Source organism: Plasmodium malariae, assembly GCF_900090045.1.
Source record: "Plasmodium malariae genome assembly, chromosome: 8".
Lineage (NCBI taxonomy): Eukaryota > Apicomplexa > Aconoidasida > Haemosporida > Plasmodiidae > Plasmodium > Plasmodium malariae.
The window spans coordinates 1-18,528 of NC_041782.1; the positions used below are offsets into that span (position 1 = coordinate 1).

The 18,528-nt window shown below is 18.8% G+C and overlaps 4 protein-coding genes and 1 pseudogene across 4 annotated transcripts, besides 1 other annotated feature; all 5 read right to left on the reverse strand.

Annotated features, from left to right (window-relative positions):
* Nucleotides 1–151: 151 nt before the first annotated feature.
* Nucleotides 152–820, reverse strand: PmUG01_08010100 (fam-m protein; the record flags this gene model as incomplete). The annotated part of the gene is made up of 2 exons (XM_029004270.1): nt 152–610; nt 734–820. The coding sequence occupies 2 exons, from the start codon at nt 818–820 to the stop codon at nt 152–154; spliced, it is 546 nt and encodes a 181-aa protein (XP_028860975.1).
* A 2,844-nt stretch (nt 821–3,664) lies between these two features.
* PmUG01_08010200 (fam-l protein) lies at nt 3,665–4,464 on the reverse strand (the record flags this gene model as incomplete). Its single annotated transcript, XM_029004271.1, has 2 exons — nt 3,665–4,258; nt 4,384–4,464. The coding sequence occupies 2 exons, from the start codon at nt 4,462–4,464 to the stop codon at nt 3,665–3,667; spliced, it is 675 nt and encodes a 224-aa protein (XP_028860976.1).
* A 2,663-nt stretch (nt 4,465–7,127) lies between these two features.
* Nucleotides 7,128–7,961, reverse strand: PmUG01_08010300 (fam-m protein; the record flags this gene model as incomplete). Its single annotated transcript, XM_029004272.1, has 2 exons — nt 7,128–7,730; nt 7,863–7,961. 2 exons carry the CDS (start codon nt 7,959–7,961, stop codon nt 7,128–7,130), a joined length of 702 nt encoding a protein of 233 aa, XP_028860977.1.
* A 3,689-nt stretch (nt 7,962–11,650) lies between these two features.
* On the reverse strand, nt 11,651–12,888 carry PmUG01_08010400 (PIR protein; the record flags this gene model as incomplete). Its single annotated transcript, XM_029004273.1, has 3 exons — nt 11,651–11,815; nt 11,952–12,731; nt 12,871–12,888. 3 exons carry the CDS (start codon nt 12,886–12,888, stop codon nt 11,651–11,653), a joined length of 963 nt encoding a protein of 320 aa, XP_028860978.1.
* Nucleotides 12,889–16,647: 3,759 nt separating this feature from the next.
* PmUG01_08010500 lies at nt 16,648–17,766 on the reverse strand (annotated as a pseudogene).
* Nucleotides 16,648–17,766: a sequence feature (PIR protein, pseudogene).
* Nucleotides 17,767–18,528: the final 762 nt, after the last annotated feature.

Below are 18,528 nucleotides of genomic sequence, written 5' to 3' on the forward strand. Positions count from 1 at the left end.
TACTTATGACAGCTAGCATTAAAATGCTGAAGCAAAATAAATATTCCATAAAGAAATTCTACTCCTAAACTTCCTATTTGATCTCCTAGATTTCCTTTTATAAGATTCCACAAACTAGTAAATGATGCAAATATTGGTTGCTCACCCATATCTAATGCACGTAATATAGGCAACCCTTTCCCAACAAGCAAAAAAGTATAAATATAATAACTCCAAAACTATAACTTCTAAATTTTATTTTTTTTAAATCTATGTCATGGATTCTTCTGCTATTTTGAAGAAAATCATCATAATCTTTTTTTCTGATAAATTTTTTTTCAAAATGAAAATGCTTTCCATCAAACATTACATTATTATAATCCATAACTTCTGTGTAGAATTGTGCCTTATTTAATGAGCTTTTATAGTATTCTTTGTTTTTTCCTTTGGTTCCTTCTTTATTATTAGATATATTTTTTTTTTCGTATTCAGCTCTATTTGGCATAACATCATTTAGCTCTACAATATATGAATCCCTATTCTGCTTATACTTTGCCAGTAATCGATGTATTCTTGCATCTAATTTTATTCTAATTTTACTGTTAACACTGAATGATTCTGTAAACTTGTTCTAAAAAAAAAAAATAGTAAATATTATTATTAAGAGCAATTAACAATTTCATCATTATAAAAGAATTAATATAGAACACGAAAAAAGAAATAATACAAATAACCGTAAATATTATTGTAATACCACTTCACAACTAATATAACATATCCAAGTTAAAAAAATAAATGCAGAAAATTTAATGAATACGATGGAGTATGATTTTTGTTCCATGATACAGATATATAAAATTTTTATACATCAACTAAAAACAATGTTAATAATAACATAATTCTAATTATTAAAAATTCTGTAATTCCTCTGAAATAACGTTATTATTATGGATTCACATAAATTAATAAAATTTGCTGAACTATTATTCATTTATAACATGTACAAAGAAATGTAACATAAATATTATATTATAAAATTTTTATATTTATATTATCTTTTAAAAAATAATATGCGTTAAAAACAAATATTTAATTTATTTATAAATATTCAAAACATACATTTAATTATTTAATGAAGTGCACTAATTAAATCATTTTTTTTTTATTCCTTTAATAAATACAATCAAAATATAAAAAATATACTATTTCATAATATTTCGAAATATAGAGAATATATAGAATATACAACTTGGAGAATGTAGATAATTCCTTGTTCTATATATTAATACAATAAGTAAAAATAATAAGGATTTTATTCTAATTACAGTTCTAAATTCATAAACATTATATTGTAGAAGAACCACTTCTTATACTTAAAACATTTTTATTATTAAAACAATATTATAATAGTAACAATATATTTAAAAAATTATATTTTACGCTATTTTAATGATAACAGACAATAAAGGTAATTCCTGAATATATACAATTTTTTATAGTATATAATATATTTAAAAAATAGAATTTATATGCTACTACCTTATCTATAAATTAACATATATTTTAATGATTAATGACAGATTTTTCTATATTTCTCCAACAATATTTGCATATTATAACTTTCAATTATTTTTGTTTTATAGCATTAGTTGTAAATAAAAAATATTATATTCATCCATATATAATTCTGTTTTGTTTTCTTTATTAAATATATATATTTAGAAGAAACATCAATATAAGAAAAACAAAAAAAGGAATTCTCAAAATTAAATAATTTCAGATATTTATATATATAATATTTAAATCGAATATAATATTTTAACAAATTGTAATAATACGTAATATTAAAAAAAATATATATACTTTTTTTTTAAAATTGTTTCTACGAACATATTTAATTGTTCCATATTGTGTTCCCATATATTCTAGTATAATATAAGTCCTAAATATTCTCTTACTATATTAAAATATGCATTGAATATTTCATTGACTAATCAGTACTTTTTAATGATTATGTAAAAAAGTTAATTAAATCATTTATTAAATATATATTATAATTTTTGATATGAATCTATAAAAAATATAAATATAATAAATTAAAATTCTTTCAAAATGATTGTATAGATAATATTGTAATTTATACTTATTTAATTAAGCATTGTAAAAATAAAATATATAATAACCTAATAAATATGTATTATTAATACGTTTCAAAAAAAATAAAAAAAAAATTTTATCTATTTATACAATATGGATAAAAAAATAACTCTGTTTTTTTAATAATTATTGTGTTTATAATATTATCATTATTATTATGAAGAAACTAATAATGGTTAATGCATACTATATATATGTATACTCCTTCAAAATAAAAGTGACATTTTACTTAATATAATTACCTTTAAGTATGAAAAAAAAACATATCTATTACATTCATCTATATATAATTATATTATCATAGTAAGGACTGTATTTATTTTCATTATGCTTTCTGAAAATTTTTATTTTTATAGATATATTACATGTTTTTAGTAGTTCATTTTTAAAAAATTAAAAAGCAAAAATAAAGAAATTTCAATATATTATGAATTAATATATAAATACGCGCTTAATTAATGAATTTTATTCTCTAATATAGTAAAACACAAAAAATATGTATAGTATGTTAATATATTACTCTTCAAAATAATATATATATAATTAATATATTTTAGAAAATTGTATTAATATGAACCCTTGAACACTAGTAAATAATATTTCTAATTCATTTAATTGTAAATACTAGTATTACAAAAGTTATTGAACTATAATAAATAATTAATACTTAAATATTGAATTATTTTACTGTATATTTATTCACATTTATTCATTGCAAAAAAAAAAAAAGTAAACGTAAATTAAAAAATTTATTACGATGAATATATTTTATGGTACATTCTCCATAAAACCTGTTTTATAGAATGAATATTATGTTTTTTTTAAATCAAAAGATATATATATATCTATGCAAAAAACAGATTCGCTTTGTTTTGTTGCATATAAAACAAAGACACATCCTTTAATTAGAACTAATAATTCATTTTTTTAATATCACCATCAAATCATAATTTTCGAATGTAACAATTAAAAAATAATAAGTATTATCGTATATAGCTCTAACATATATTAACATACAACTTAAATAATATTATACTAATTTTCCCATTATATATGAATTTTAACAAAAAAACATTTTTCATAAGAATCAATTGAAATACAAACATATATAAACATATATTAAGTTATATTTAATTATGTTTAAGAAAGTTCCTTAAAATAATAATTGAAAAACATCGAAACATCTGAATTCACTAAAAAGAACTTAACATAATTTTGTACTATTATACATTAAAAGCAGAAAGTATACATGGGGATATTTATAAAATTATGTAATCCTATATATGCATATTAAGCATATCTCTAAACATATTACATATATTACCTCATATTAAAGGCTTCCTTATATAAAATTAAGTACTTTGTTATATATTTTACTTTTTTCTGAACTTAATTTTTTCATACTTATTAACTTTTTTATGGTAATATACAATTCCTAACATAATTGTGATACCCAATACAAAGAAAGATAAGAAATATATTATAGTAGTAAAAAATTTTAAAATGACAATGGAAAAATTCCCATTAGTTAGTTTAATAACACCCTCAAACATTTTCTTAAAAGGGGAACCCGTATTCCATTACATAAGGTCTCGATCCATCCATCTTTATAATTCACAATCATTATTCGATACAGCTCATTAACAATACCACAACCCACAAATAAGTCCAATGTGAGAGATATTGATAACATAAAAAACAATAATAAAGGTAAAGCAAGTTTTATTCCGCATTTTTTAAGTACTATATTTTTATAAACCTTATCACTGATTGTCTTGCTATTTTTAAGAAAATCTACATAATCAAGTTCTTTGAATATTTTTTTTTCCAAACGGGAATATTTTTTTGTTTCACATATATTAAATTTATTTTTCAGAGCTTGTTTATATTCCCCCAAATTATTCAATGAACATCCATTCGATGTCTTCTTTTTTCCTGTTTCCTCTTTATCATTTATATGTATATCTTTTTTTCTATGTAATTTATTGTATTGTATCTCTTTTCTTAACCCTAGAATGCACGAATCCTTATTTTGTCTATATTTCGCCAGTACTCTATAAGTTGTTAGACGCAATTTACTCCCATTATTTTTCTTCGCGCACGTTAATTTATTAAACATAACCTAAAAATCAAAGTAAACATTTATTATTTACAGAAAAAAATATATATATTCTAGAAAATAGTATTAATAAAAATAAATGGAAGAAATATTAATGATGTATGAACCCGCAAATAACACTATCTTACCCTATCATAGGAAAAATGATATATCCAATATATTAAGATACAAATTTTAATAAAAAAAAGGAGCCTAATTTTTTTTTTCATGATTTAGTTCTCAATATCGTAATATATTCAGTAAAAAAAATATTAACAATAATATAATATTCGACCAATAATAAAGTATACTCAAACTATAAAAAAAAAAAATTTATATTAATTCTTCGTAAAAACGAAATGAAATATATATGACAATGACGCTTTTGACGATAGAATTAAGTTGAAATAAATTTAAAAATATATTATAGTATTTTTTTTAACTTTATTTTAAAAAAAATTAATTTTCATTAAAATAAAATAATATGAACAGTTTCATAAATATTCAAAATATAAACTTTAATAAATTAATCTAGTAGAGTAATTAATAATTTCTTATAAATTTACTTCAAAAAGAAAATATAAGATTTCTTAATAATTCTGTATATTCAATTCATGTAGAGTACAGAATATATATCCTACAGTTTGGATAGAATATATATAACACGATGTTCCATATATTAAGATAATAATAACTAATTTAAGAAATTTTCTTTTCCAAAAAATTTAAATTTGTCAAATGTACGTTTAGTAATCGTAATTTATAATTCTTAAATAACATTAATTATAATATTAACATAATAGTATTTATTATATATAAATAAAAAAATCTTAGTACAACATTTTTCGTTATATTATTTATACTGCTTACATTGATTACTACATAAAAACATTTATTCTTTTACAGCATATAATCTATTTACAAAATGAGAATATATAATATACTAACAAATCTATAAAAAATTTTTATTTGAAAGGTTAATAAATTATAATTTCTTACTTTTTCATAATAATTTTTGAATTTATAATTTTTAATTTAGTCCATACCGTTATTTATATATAAAATATTTTTAAATTTATCTTGTTATTTTTCCTTCTTTTTTTTTTTCATATATAAATATATATATTTAGAAAAAATACCAAGACCAGATATATTGCAGTTTTTGTAATAATTGCTTTAACATGTGAACAAATTCCTTATTGTAATGAATTATTCTAATTCCATTAATAATATTATTATATGAAATATCTTTTTGACATATTTTTATAATAGATATTTAATTAATATATATATAATACATTTAACTAAGAAATTATGTAGCATTAATAAGAAAATATTTAATATGACAATTATATTAATTATTAAAATAACATAATAATATATAAAATGAATATTTCAATACATAATATTTCTACTAAATAAGAAATAACACTAATACAATTTGATTATTTTCTAGCAGTATTCTAATCCCAAACCATGAAGCATAAATCATAAACATATATTTATAAATTATACATGAAAGAATAATCCTTGTTTTCTAGAAGTATTCTTGTTTTTTATGCTATTACTTTATTTAAAAAATTATATTTATAAATATGAAATAATATGTAATAATCAATACAAACTATATGCATTTTTATATATCTTTAAAATAATAATTAATAATTACATAATATATTTATAAACCTATAAATTATAAAAAAAATGTAAAAAATAGTACGCACTCATCATAAACGCTTGTAGAATATATAAATGTAGTTTAATTACCCCAAATAATAGCTTACATTGTTACATAAATATAATGCATTTTTAGAAATATATAATAATTAGACAAAAAAAAAAAAGTTTTCCTTATATTATCAAACCATATATAGTTAAACATAATTCATTAATTTAATTCTTGAATAACATGAAAAATAAAAACAATATATATTTATCTATTAACGTTTATTGTAATATGTATTAAAATATTTTATTTAAAATAGAGATAACTGTACAATTACGAACAATAATAAAATGATAAATACATTTAATTATTTATATAATTGTAGTGTTTTAGAATAAAGAAGTTAGTAAATAATTATATATAATCGATATAAAAAAAAATATTTCTTTATTATATTTTAATTATTTCACATTTATATTACCGAAAAACAAAAATGAAATTCTCTTAAAAAGATTTCTACCGTTAGTACATTCTAAAAAATATTTTACATAATATACAAAATATAGAATAAAATATTAAGATTTTTCATAAATTAAAAATATATAAATGTACTTATCAGTATAAATAAATGCGTCTAAATCCTTTTATTAATTCTAAAATAATTCACATTTATTGATTTCTTAAAAATAATAATGTATTTTCATAATAAACAAAATAAATAATAATTTTATATGAGAACAAAACAATAGATAGCACGCACTTATTATTAGTTAATATATAAAATATTACAAAAAAATTTTAAAAGTATATATATGGTAATATTATTTATTTCTTTTAAAACACATTCACATATTTTACGTGAATATATATATGAATACAAAAATAAATATTTTACGTCAAATGTATGTAATAATGGTTAACACATCAAAATGACTATTATAAAACATTAAAATATACTAATTCAAAAAAAAAATTGAAAATCATGCATTTTTACTTTGATGCATCAAGAATTCAAAGTATACATATCTGTAATGATAAAATTATGTAAATCATAGTTATTTCTATTAAGAATATATCACTAAATATATCACAGATATAACATCGTATTAATAACTTGCTTACAGAAAAATACATAATATTATTCATATCCCTCATTTATCAACTTAATTTTTTGATATCTTTCATTATTTCTCAAGATCTTATAAATCCCTATTATAATTAAGACCGCTAACATAATAAAGTTACTGCATATAATATTATATAAGCATGTGCTTCATTTTGTAAACCTAATGTATTTTTAAGAAACCCTAAAATTACAGTATCTATATCGCCTCCATTACCTTGAGCAGGTGTACTCAACGAGGATAAATGGAATCCACGTAATATAGGTAATCCTATTCCTAAAAGAAAAAAAATAAACAATATAGCAACTCCAAATCGGTAATTTTTAAATTTTATTTTATTTAAAGCTATATTTCCAATTCTTCTTTTTTTTTCAAAAAAATGATCATAATCTTTTTTTCTGATCCATTTTTTTTGAAAATGAAAATGCTTTCCATCAAACATTCCATTATCATAATCGATAATTTCTGTATAGTATTGGGACTTATTTAATAAACTTCTATTAAATTGTTCTTTTTTTCTTTTATCCCATTTTCTATTATTAGATAGATTTATACTTTTGCATTCTCCATTATTAGTTGTAATATCTTTTAACACTAAATTACTTGAATTCCTATCTTGCTTATATTTTGCTAGTAATCGATAATTTCTTGTATCTGATTTTCTATCAAATCCACAGTTCTCATTCAAGAATTTGTTAGACATTTTCTAAAATAAAAGAAAAATGTAAATATGTACTATTTATTAGAATGCAAAAATTAAAGAATAAAAAAAATCATTAATAAATATAATATACAAAGAATAAAAACAATACAAATTACTTAAATAATATTATCGTACTATATCAATGTTAAAGTAACATATCCAAGTTAAAAGGATAAACGCAACAATTTTAATGAATAATATTAACATAATTTTTTCTTCCATGATACGTATCATTAATATTCTGATTTATATATTAAAAAAAAAATAATAATTTTATAATATAGTTGCAAATATAAAGTTTGCTATTTTTTTTTTTAAAGCTTTTTTCTAATTGCTACGTTTATACTTTATAAAAAATATATAAAAATAATGAATATTATATTTACAAAAAGAAATAATCGAAAAATTATAGTACAAATAGTTTATGTTAAAGTTGTTAAAAAAAAATAAACGTTTATTTAAATAAAATAACTTCAATACATTCATAAATATTCAAAATATATTATTTCTTTACTTAACATAATGCATCGATTAAATAATTTTTTTTTAATCCTTTTTCAAAATAAAATAAAAAGAAAATTATATGTTCCTTTTAAATTTAGTAATATTGAGTTTATATAGAATATATAGGAGGTACATAATGTATGTATTATACATTTCTCAAGATATTAAAACATTAAATACTAATTTAAAGGATGTTATCCCATTAATAAAGCTAATATTATAAACATTATATTTTAGAAGAACATGCTAATATTCTTAATAATATTAATAATACAATTAACGTAATTGTTATAATAATTGATAAAAAAATAACATTATATATTACGTTATTTATAACAGATAATTTAGTTACTTCTTAAGAACGTACATTACTTTATAGAGTATAATGTTATTAAAAAAATATAATGAATTTTGTACTATATAATTGATGAGAAAATATGTATTTTAATGGAAAACAATGACTAATTTTTTATTATTGTAAAATAATTTTTAATAATTATTATTCTTAATTAAGTTTAATTTATATCATTATTTCTAAATGAAATGATTCCAAATACTCAACTCAATTTTTTTTTAATTAAATATATATATTTACAAGAAATATATTTGAAAAAAAAAGAAGTGATTTTAGTATAAAATGTTTAAATGCAGAATAATCATGGATTAGTAATGCATTTTTTTAACACTATCTTGAATAAAAATAATAATCATTTTGGTTTTCAATTTAATTTTTCATAGAAATACTAATAATTTTTGTAAAACTAAACTAAATCAACAATTTATTAACTTCACTAATATTATCCTTAATGTATGAATCATTTAATTTATTTGTGATATACTTTATTAGTCAAAATTAATGATCTCTTATATATATTATAGCTAAATATTATGTTTATACTAATTTATTCGAAATTTCCTACAAGTATTTTGAAACATAAACTAAAATTATTTTATACACACAAGTATGGATTTTGCGAAAAAGAATATAATTACTTAAAACATTGTAACATTTAATAGTAACACAAAAATGAAAAAGTACTAAGATATATATTAAAATGTTTTTTTGTAATGCAGTGAACCTTTTTACTTTCATTTATCTATATATATACCTTAATTATTCTAGCTCGAACTATAATTTTTCAAAAACAAATTAAATATTTAAGCTGTTTTATATTCTAAGGTATGCATTTTTATATATGCAAATCGCACAATTACCAAAAAAAATATTGGCCTTAATCCTTTATGTTAATTTGAGTTTAAGAATACCAATTTTAAGAAAAATAAATATCACGTAAAAAGATCGTATATAAATTTAAAGTCATTTATTATTTTTATATAATTAAGTCATTTACTCCAAATAAAACTTAAGATTATAATGAAGATATACTGAAGTTTATAGCATTAATAAATGCGTAATTTTATATGGAAGAATTTACAATATAAAATAATACAGTTTAAAAATACAAAATTTTATATACAAAAAATTTACTAAAACTCAGGAAATTTTTTTATGTATGAATATTTTTCTTTTAAATATTAACGACATTGAAATAAGGCATTTATGATTTATACATAAATACTCTCAAAATAATATATTAAATAGTAACTCTTGTGCAACTAATGTAAATAAAATAAATTTGATGTATTATGAAATATAACTTTGAGAACAAAAATATTTATATTTGTATGTTTTTATTCCTTATACTTTGATTCATTTAGCGTTGTAGATAGATATAAAAATATTATATATTAAATGTATTATTTTAATAATATAATGATAATTTATAGCAGTTTTCCTAGGAAAATTACTTTTGTAAAAACTAAATTATAAAAGAAAAAAAGAAATTGTAGATCTAAGGTGTATATATAATGAATATTTTTCAGTTATTCTTCTATTTTTATTTTTTTTGTTAACTTTTCTTACTATTTTTATTACATAATTTATATAAAGCTTAATTTATTTTATTTATATATATAATTCAATTTTTGTATAATATACTTTTTTCATTTTTTAACCCTTACACATTACTAATATCCTAATTTTACAGTATATATTTCCTATGATAATATATATTTCAAAGTTCAACAATTTTGTATTTTATTGTAAAATAATTGTAATAATTTTTTTTTTCTGTCATCCATAGATAGTTTTATGGGATCATTGATTTTATTAAATTATTCTATTCTTTTATAATAGCGCTGATATATATTATTCTCTATAATATTATGCTTTTTCTTTTAATTTTTCTTCAATAAATTTAATAATACATTATATATATATTGACCAAATATGTTTCCTTATATATTTATATTTTGACTATATATAATATATTTTTAAGAAACAATATCTATATAATATAAAATTACAAAAATGATAAAATATTTTTAATCATTTTTATTTTATATAACTTTTTGTTTATCATCATTTTATATATAATAAAAAATAAAAACTTTATTAATTACAGATAATTACATTCAGTAGATATTTCTATAATGTTATGTTTAGGAATACCATTTTTATCAATGAAAATGCTGAAATCACTTTTTTCTGTGATGTCTTATAAAATTGTTATTATTTTCATGATTTATTTTATTTTTGTATAACATTTTTCTCTAATGTAAAAATATAAAGAATATTATATAGTTGTAGCTTTTATTTAAAGAATTATTCATAATAAAAATTAAACAAATTATATTTATTATTTTTACCATGTAAATTTATGTTATGAATATTAAGAGCTAATGAAAAACTTATATTTCCATATTCATATAAAAAGTTATTTCATTTAATTTAACAGAATATGCTATTTCCAAAATTAGGTTATATATTTCAGAATTTATAATATATATAATCATTTATTTTATTGTATATTATTTATTGTACTACTGATGCATTTTATATGACCTGTATTATACGGTGCACATTACTTTTGTCATAATAACTATTATTTACAATGTACTATTTCAAAGAATTAACTATACCTTCTATGGCTATTTCTACTTTAAGTTGTGAGTTTCCACTATACTACTATATGTAAAAAATATTTAATTTTCATAAACTTCAAAAATCCAAATATTTTAATTCATTTTTAATTGCATTTTGACTAATAATACATAAATTAAAAGAACGAAAAACATGGAAATTTCGAATTTAACACTCCTTTTTTTTATTAATTTTAATTCTCTATATATTTTATTTAATAACTTTTTTTACAATGATAATATATCAATAATGTATTCTTATTTACTGTAAATTATAATATCAGTTGCTATATCATAATTTTCTGTCTACTGATATAGACGTTCTAATTTATGTATATTTTTTTTTTTTTTCTAATAGAAGAATGTATGGTCAAATGTTCTTGTTAAAATTATTATTCTTAATATAAAGTTAATATATACATTTCGTAAAAGATTACTCATGCGGCATGATATGCTACATTTAATTGTTTTCTACCTAAATTTGATTTTCTTTGTTCATTCGTGTATTCTGTTAATTCTAGTATATCCATTTCATCAAAATTACGTCTAATTGATTTTTTCTTTAATACTTTAGTATGTATCCATGGTACAATTGGAGTAAACTATTATTCAAAAGATATATACAAGATGATTATATAATAATTATTTCATTGTTACTTTTTATTTGTTTATGTATTAAACAAATATAAATGGAAGTAAATTAAGTTATTTAATTATATAAATAATATTAATAATTACTTTATATAGTAGGAAGCCAATGAAGAAAATGCCAACAAAGGGTAGAACAAAGAACAGAAAAATTTGAGATGAACTAAAGGCAGATACATTAATTACGTGTTCTGGGTCAATATAAGTAGTACCATAACGGCTTGAAACTCGGTCTTCTGGGGACACCTCCTCTATTTTACATGTCAAAGGTAATAGCTTTTTTTCAAAACAACTAGAAACATGTGTTTTGAGTTGCATACAATACGATTCAAATTTTGTTTCTGTACATTTATATATTTCATTATAAGCACTATTAGCTTTAAGAAGATAAGCATTAAATTCACTGTCACATATATTATTATATTCTTTGAGTGTATTCTCAATATTGTCGTGATCTTTACAATAATCATACACAATCTTCATTTTTTCAAACTTCTCCTTATTAACATCTGTAAAAAAATTACATTTGCATTTACCACGCTCATAAAGAGCATTTGAAATTTTAATAAGTATTCCAATAACATCTGAAAATGAATTTTCCTCTATATTATTTAATAATAATTCATTGCCTAACCAATAGTACAAATTTCGACATTTTTCTTTACATTCATCTCCTTCATTAGTAAAAGCTACGTGACATAAAGCATTCACAAGCCTATTTTCAATACTGTTAATTTTCTCATATATATTTAATTTAGATCTTTCTTCTTTAAATTTTCTCTTTTCATCAGACCCGAAGCAATAATCGAATTCTTTCTCAAAATTTTGTCTATAATAAATTTTGGATGGTAGTGCTTGTATAAAATTTTCCTTAGAGTAAATAAAAAAAAAAAAAAATTGTACATAATTAGAAAAGCCTTATTTCTCATATTTATTTTATTAACGTAGTTCATGAGAAAAAGAATATTCCACTGAATATGCATAATTCTCAATTTAAAAAGTTATAAACCTGTAGTACACTGGGCATTTTAAGACATATCTTCAATCTTGGAATATTCAAAATGGGGGAATAAAAAACATTCTAAAAGCATATTTATTTATATATTATATATGAAAATACATAATATATTCATAATTTTCATAAGTTTTATTAAAGATTCTAAAATGTAAAACTTTATTATTTAGTAGGAATCATTTTTACAATTTTATAAAGTACAATTTATTATAACATAATTATACTTATGTAGTAGAAACACTTATATATGTTACGTAATCAGTACAATAGATAATTTTATATAATAATAAAAAATGAATTATAATATTTTTAAATTTGTTCTTATATTAAAATGATACAAATTATAATTACATATCATAAATTTAATATTTCTCCTAAAATACATATAGCAAGATATTACATGTAAGAAGGAATACAATTTCATCATTTAACATTCTTAAAAATATATTATTTATTAAATGGTTTCTTCATAATTAATGTAAGGAATTTTTACCTAACATATTCAACTAGATATGTTCATATATATATAGTTGCATTTTCCTAATAAATTACTCTCTTAGTTAAGTTACTTATAATATCATTGTAAATGTAAAAATCAGGAAAATATGTATTGAACTTAAAATTCATATCATGCTTTTGAGAAAAATTTATTTATTTAAATATTATTTTAATATTTAATAGTATAAATTTCTGTAACTTAGAATTAAAAATTAAAATAAATATATCTTATATACATTTATCTCGATATATAAAGAGTTATTTCTTTAATATATACGATTTACGTCGAATATCTCTCTATACCACCTTATTGGAATATTATGTTTTTATAATTAGTAAAATATGATTGTTAAATTTATTTTCAAAAGTTTTTAATTAAAAATATTAATATATATACCATCATATTATTACTTATATTAAAGATTATTCATTAATATTTTTATAAATTTACAATAAATAATAGATATTGTATTATTATGATTATATTAATCAAATGATGAAAATAATATGATGTTACATATAATTTATTATTTAAAGATATATTTATTTATATTATTCTTAACTTTTCATTATTATGTGACATTTAGAAATATTGATATAAATCTATTTACCATAAAATTAGGATAAAATCAGCTTTGCATAGTTTGTACTCATCAAAAGAAAGCTTATAATGAAAAAAATTCCTTAAATATATTAGTATTAAGAAAATATAATTTACTTAATACCTCCTTTCATTGTGAAATGTTTATAACTATTTTTGACATTAAATTTAAGGAGTAATTAATATATTCAATAAATATTTTTTTGTATTTTTTATCATAATACAAAAAAAGGTAAACTGCTTTAACCTTAACTATCACAAATATTGTATTGAATAAATTATATTTTGAAAATATTAATAACTTCTTTTTTATTAGTTTAAAATTATATAATTTTATTTTTTATGTATATATTGCAATAAGAAGACATTATTTTTACATTATCATTAATGTTATTACATAACCCTAATTTTAACATTTTTAAATATATCATTAGTAATATAATTTATTATTATATATCTTTATGATACCTCTCTTACATATATAATTAATTTTTATTCATTTCTTCAAACAGTTCTATATACACATACCGATTACTCTTAGCTATTAGAATTACATATTTTTTTATTATTATTTTCGACTTTTAATTACAAAATAGTTTATATTATTGTTACATAAATATAAGTATTCCTAAGAATGTTCAATTGTAAAAAAATTATGATCTTTAAAAAAATTAATATAGAGTCGCTAATAATATTATGGACAAAATTATATTAATAAGAACAAAAATATCCTCACATATAATGTCATATATTCAAAAAAATTCATTCATTAATCATTTATTTAATGGGAGCTTTATTTTATTAAATGCTCATATTTATTTTATTTTTTTTTATTATGTTAAATGTCTCTTACTTTTTGATTTGTTCATTAGTAAATAAAAGATTATATTTATGTGTAAATTTTTTTTGTTTCTATTTTATTTTGTACATAATATATGATATAATTTATTAATTTATCAAAAAGTTATTCAAATTTACATATACATAATAAAAACATTCTAGCACTTTGTTACATTCATTTTCTCTAAAAAAAAATGGTTCATATAATAATATATGAAATAAATAGTGTATAAAATAAATTTGTAATATTATAATTATGCATAGTTTTCTGCTAAAATACGTAAAAAAAATTAAAAAATAAATTTTATATTATTATTTTCTAAAACAAATATTTTGTATTTTAACAATAATAAAAAATTTTCATTATTACACTCATTCACTATCATTAGTCATTCTTTGACAAATATTTTCTTTTTGAGTTTATAATTTAAATATAATACAAAATGCATTCCACTATATAGGTATAGATATATATACTTTATTTTTGTAAATTATTTATAAAAATTCATTTCTTAAAATCTTCAGAATAAAAAAATATCTTTTAAAAATATGCCGCGCACAGAGAAACATCCATATCTTTCAATTTATATTTTTATTTATGACGTAGTCATAATTATATTTATATTATAATTTATTTAATATTTTAAGAAGTCATATAAAATCATACATTAAATATTATATGAATTCAATTACTAATTTTCATGTGTTATTTATTTTTAATTTTATTACAAATTTTGTTCTTATTTAACTTGCCATAATAATTACGAATACTACATAAAAATAAAAGAATTTCATGTGTTATTAATATATTATGTTAATATAAATTTTATCAGAATATTTTTGTTAATTATTATATACTAAAGTAATTAAAAAAAATTATATATAATCATAAAGTCCATTTTATTTTATTATAAATTTTTTATATTAGTTTATATAAAAATACATCTAAATATAATAATTTGTTAAATAAAAGGAACCTTACAACAAAAAGTAAAGAATAAAATCAAAAAATATAAACACTAATTATTATTTATATATACAAAAAAAGGAAATGTATAAATTATATATATAGATATTTTCATGATATTATTTTTATTATTTACCTTCATTTATAATTATTCTATAACGGAATTTTGTAAAACAAATTTATCATTGTACATAATATTTGATTATTCAATGTTCTCTTTACGATATCAACCAATGATTTTTTTTATCACATTTTTTAATAAGTACATTATTTATAATTACTTAGAATATAAATTATAAAACACTATTTATACTTTTTTATAGTTTTAGAAATATATTTATAATAAAATTTGTTAAATCTTCAAATTTTTTTTCTTTATATCTAATATTTATCAATATATTCTAATCTATTTATTGATAATAATTTATTGTTAATTTTATCATATGTAAAATATGTGTCATTTTGTATTATTAATTTAAGGAAAACATATTTTATTTACGTTTACGTTATATAGTTTATAATATCATACAAAATTTTTATGTTTATTTATTTTCTTGTTTATGTATTTTTTTATTTCTTTATGACATTACTATATGAATACTTTATAACTTTCACACATTAGTTCTATGATATTTATAAATATGTTTTTATCCTTTTAATTTGAACTTTTTCTTTTTCCTTATTTTATTTTGTTCTTATAAAATAACATTACTTATAAATTATAATTTATTATTTTTTAAATACTCATATTCTAATTCACTTCGTTATATGGGTTATACTAACACAAAGTAACTTAAGTAAGAGGACAAGTTCTAATTACTAGATATCTTTTAGGATATCTGCCAAAACTGCTTGATGTACAAGCTTATGATGATTTCCTTATATTTTTACATGAATAACTCTTTATTTTTCTCTCTTTTGTCCGTTTATATAACTATGAAGATAAGGGAGTAAACTAATATAAAAATGCATAATATAGAAAAAATATAATATAGATTTACTTTATAATTATAAATTTTTAAGGAAATTTAATTATATACAGCATTATAAAATATTTATATATTAATATGTAATTTGTATATACTCTGTAAAAAAGGAGAAAAACGATAATTACTGCTAGAATATGAGCAACTGATATACCTAGAGAGAATGAAATAGATATAGACATATTATTTAAACTTACTTAAGTATTAATGTTATCATCAACAATGTTCAAACGTTTTTTAAATTTTTATAAATCTTCTGTATAATTCAACTTTAATTTATTGGTTCCTCTTTTGTGGGCCTCTGCTACTGTTAATATTGGGCTTCGTACCGGAGACGGAGAATTTTGTAAAACTTCTAATGCAACAAATTTTGAAAAACTATAACAATCTTTCTATCTAATAAAGAAAAAGAAACACTTAGCTACTCCTTTTCTTTCAGATTTTTAAACATTAGTTTCCTTATCCGATATATTACTTCCAGCATTTACTTTTTCTTATATATCACTGAACACTAGCACTTTATGCGCACATTCAGTAACACCTAATTCAGGCATCACTTCAATATTTTCTCATTTATTCATTTTTTTTAGAAACCTCTGGTTTTATTGGTATGCTCATACATGACTATACTTACTTACCATAAGGACTACCCCCTCTGATTGTATCCAATTGAGTTAAAAGTAATGATTTCTTCTGCTTGAAAATTCTCGCTTTCACTCTTTACACCTCGGAGTTGTGTGTAACAGAATTTTTTGAGAATTTGAAATATTGCTTTTCTCAAAATAAAATTTATTTATTAAATAATTGTGATTATAGTCTTCTTCACAATTAAAATAACCTTTGCAAATATCCTTCCAAAATTAATTACAACAATTCATTCTGTGCATGTTATATAGTGATTTAATTGAATTAAGGTATTTACAATATCCCCAATACATAAAACCATCAGAACTACTAGAATAAGTATCAGTAGTACTGTGGTTTGTGATGTAAACATACAAATCCGTTTATTCCTCCCAATCTTTCAAATGTACACTTGAATTGCACTGAATTTGACATTAACTCTTTCTTTCATTACTAATATTTTCATATGTTTTAAATGACGTTAACTCTCTTTTAAGGCCATTACGAAAATTAAGAAAAAAATACGAAATGTATAAATACTTAAATAATTTCAATAAATAAAAAGTCATTGTTCTTCTAAAGAAACGAATCATTAAAATAAAAATATTTCAATATTTTCGTTTATTATAAACCCAATACGTGCCCATATGAACTCCCTTATAGATTCTATTTTATTATAGCATATCTGTGTTCAATAATATAACGTTTTTAATTAATATATCTTTCTAAATATAAAAAACAAGAGCCCATGATCTTTTATTATGTTATGTATAATTTTATATTTATCTTAAAAATTAAATTGATATTCATTAGTAGGAACATATTTTTAAATATACGTGATTATTATATTTGAAATTACCATATATGTCATAAAAAACTCAAGCATTTAATTTTGAAAAAAATATAAAAATAATTAGGTTAGTAATGCTTTAGTAAATTATAATAAATTATTATTTTGTAAAATATTCATATATATCAATATTATATGATCTTGCGGTAATATATAATAAAGCAGTTAATATCAAGGTTATATAAACATAAATACTAATTTTTATTACAATATATTCATAAGAATTTTAACTTACTTATCAAAGAAATTATTATCCACTTGTATATTTTTTTTCAAAATAATAATA